The following is a 1724-nucleotide window of genomic DNA, read 5'->3' on the forward strand; positions in this document are numbered from 1 at the left end:
CCAAGAGAGGGTTTGGATGGGGCACCAAATATCCCCCCTCTCTCTGTTCCAGCCCTGAAGCCACAGAGGAAGTTGAGAGTGCCAGGTGAAATGGAGGTAAGAGCATGTGTAAAAGAGGTGCTCAGTCCCCACCTCTTTGTATGTGAGAAACCTCAGTCTTCTTCCAATGTTTCTATTTCATTTTGCTATTTCCTCCACAGATCAGCTTTGTGGGCCCCATGGATGTCAGCAATTGGACACAAGTGCCAGAGTTTGTCTTCCTGGGCTTCTCAGGTGTCCCACATGGCCACTTCTACCTCTTCTTGGTGTTCCTAACCATCTACTTGGTTACCGTAATTGGGAACACCACAATAGTCACCCTGATCCAGCTGGACTCCCGCCTTCACAGCCCCATGTACTTTTTCCTCAGCCACTTATCCTGCTTGGATGTTTGCTACTCATCTGTCACTGTCCCCAAGATCCTGGTGAACTTCTTGCGCCAGAGTCACACCATTGCGTATAACCAGTGCATGGCCCAGATGTTCTTCCTGATGACATTTGCGGGGTCAGAGTGTGCACTGCTGGCTGTCATGGCCTACGACCGCTACGCTGCCATTTGCCAACCGCTGCATTACAGTAATCTGATGGGCAATCAGATACGTATTCCTCTGGCCATCGCCTCTTGGATTTGGGGCTTCCTCGACTCAGCCATTCACACCACTCTGGCCACAAATCTGTCCTTCTGTGGGGCCAATCAGATTGACCACATCTTCTGTGACGTTCCACCGCTCCTGAAAATTGCCTGCAGTGACACCTACATCAACGAGATCACGCTCCATCTGGCCAGCATCTTCATGGGTTTGAGCCCTTTCTTGTTCATCATCCTGTCCTACGTCTACATCCTGTCTGCCATCCTGCGGATCCGCTCAAATACTGGTAGGCGCAAGGCCTTCTCCACCTGTGCTTCTCACATGATCGTTGTCACCATTTACTTTGGGATGGCAAACGTGAACTACAACCGCCCCAGTGCTGGCTACTCCTTGGGGATCGACACTCTAATCTCCACGCTGTATTGTATCATCACCCCCATGCTGAACCCCCTGATCTACAGCCTCCGAAACAAGGAGGTGAAGGAAGCCCTGCAGAAGGTCCTGGGACGTCAGAAGAAAGGATATACTTCCGCCTAGTGCAGTGGTTCTCAACCTTTCTAATGCCGCGACCCTTTAATACAGTTCCTCATGTTGTGGTGACCCCCAACCATAAAATTATTTTCGTTCTTCTCTACACGATCCATTGTCATGGGATGGTTTGCTAATGAAAATAATACATAACAATAGCTTTAATAATACAAACGATGATACATGACATAGTTCAGTCAATACAGTTTCCTAAGACCATTGGAAATATGTTTTCCGAGGTCTTAGGCGACCCCTGTGAAAGGGTCATTCGACCCCCAAAGGGGTCCCGACCCACAGGTTGAGAACCGCTGGAGTGGAAGAGGTAGACGCTCGATGGCGAGGCAACTCCTCTGCTCTGAAACCCCATCCTTGCCTTTAAAAAGCCACAGAGATGTAGGGTGCATTTCATTTTATAGGAGCTATTGAGTGAATCTTCCAAGACCCTAGAGAGGCTCACTTCTTGTAGGTCGGTTTACAGCTGAGCTATTCAACAACAACAACAATAATTTCTTACCCGCCTCTTCATTTTGATCGAGGCAGGGAACAACAGTAAATATAAAATACATA

The 1724-nt window shown here is 48.7% G+C and overlaps 1 protein-coding gene across 1 annotated transcript; it reads left to right on the forward strand.

The window, feature by feature from the left end:
• Positions 1-215: 215 nt before the first annotated feature.
• On the forward strand, positions 216-1166 carry LOC134403552 (olfactory receptor 5AR1-like). The gene has a single exon (XM_063133822.1). It carries the CDS (start codon positions 219-221, stop codon positions 1164-1166), a length of 948 nt encoding a protein of 315 aa, XP_062989892.1. The 5' UTR covers positions 216-218.
• The last annotated feature ends 558 nt before the right edge of the window (positions 1167-1724 follow it).

Source organism: Elgaria multicarinata, chromosome 9 (assembly GCF_023053635.1).
Source record: "Elgaria multicarinata webbii isolate HBS135686 ecotype San Diego chromosome 9, rElgMul1.1.pri, whole genome shotgun sequence".
In the NCBI taxonomy this organism is placed as follows: domain Eukaryota; kingdom Metazoa; phylum Chordata; class Lepidosauria; order Squamata; family Anguidae; genus Elgaria; species Elgaria multicarinata.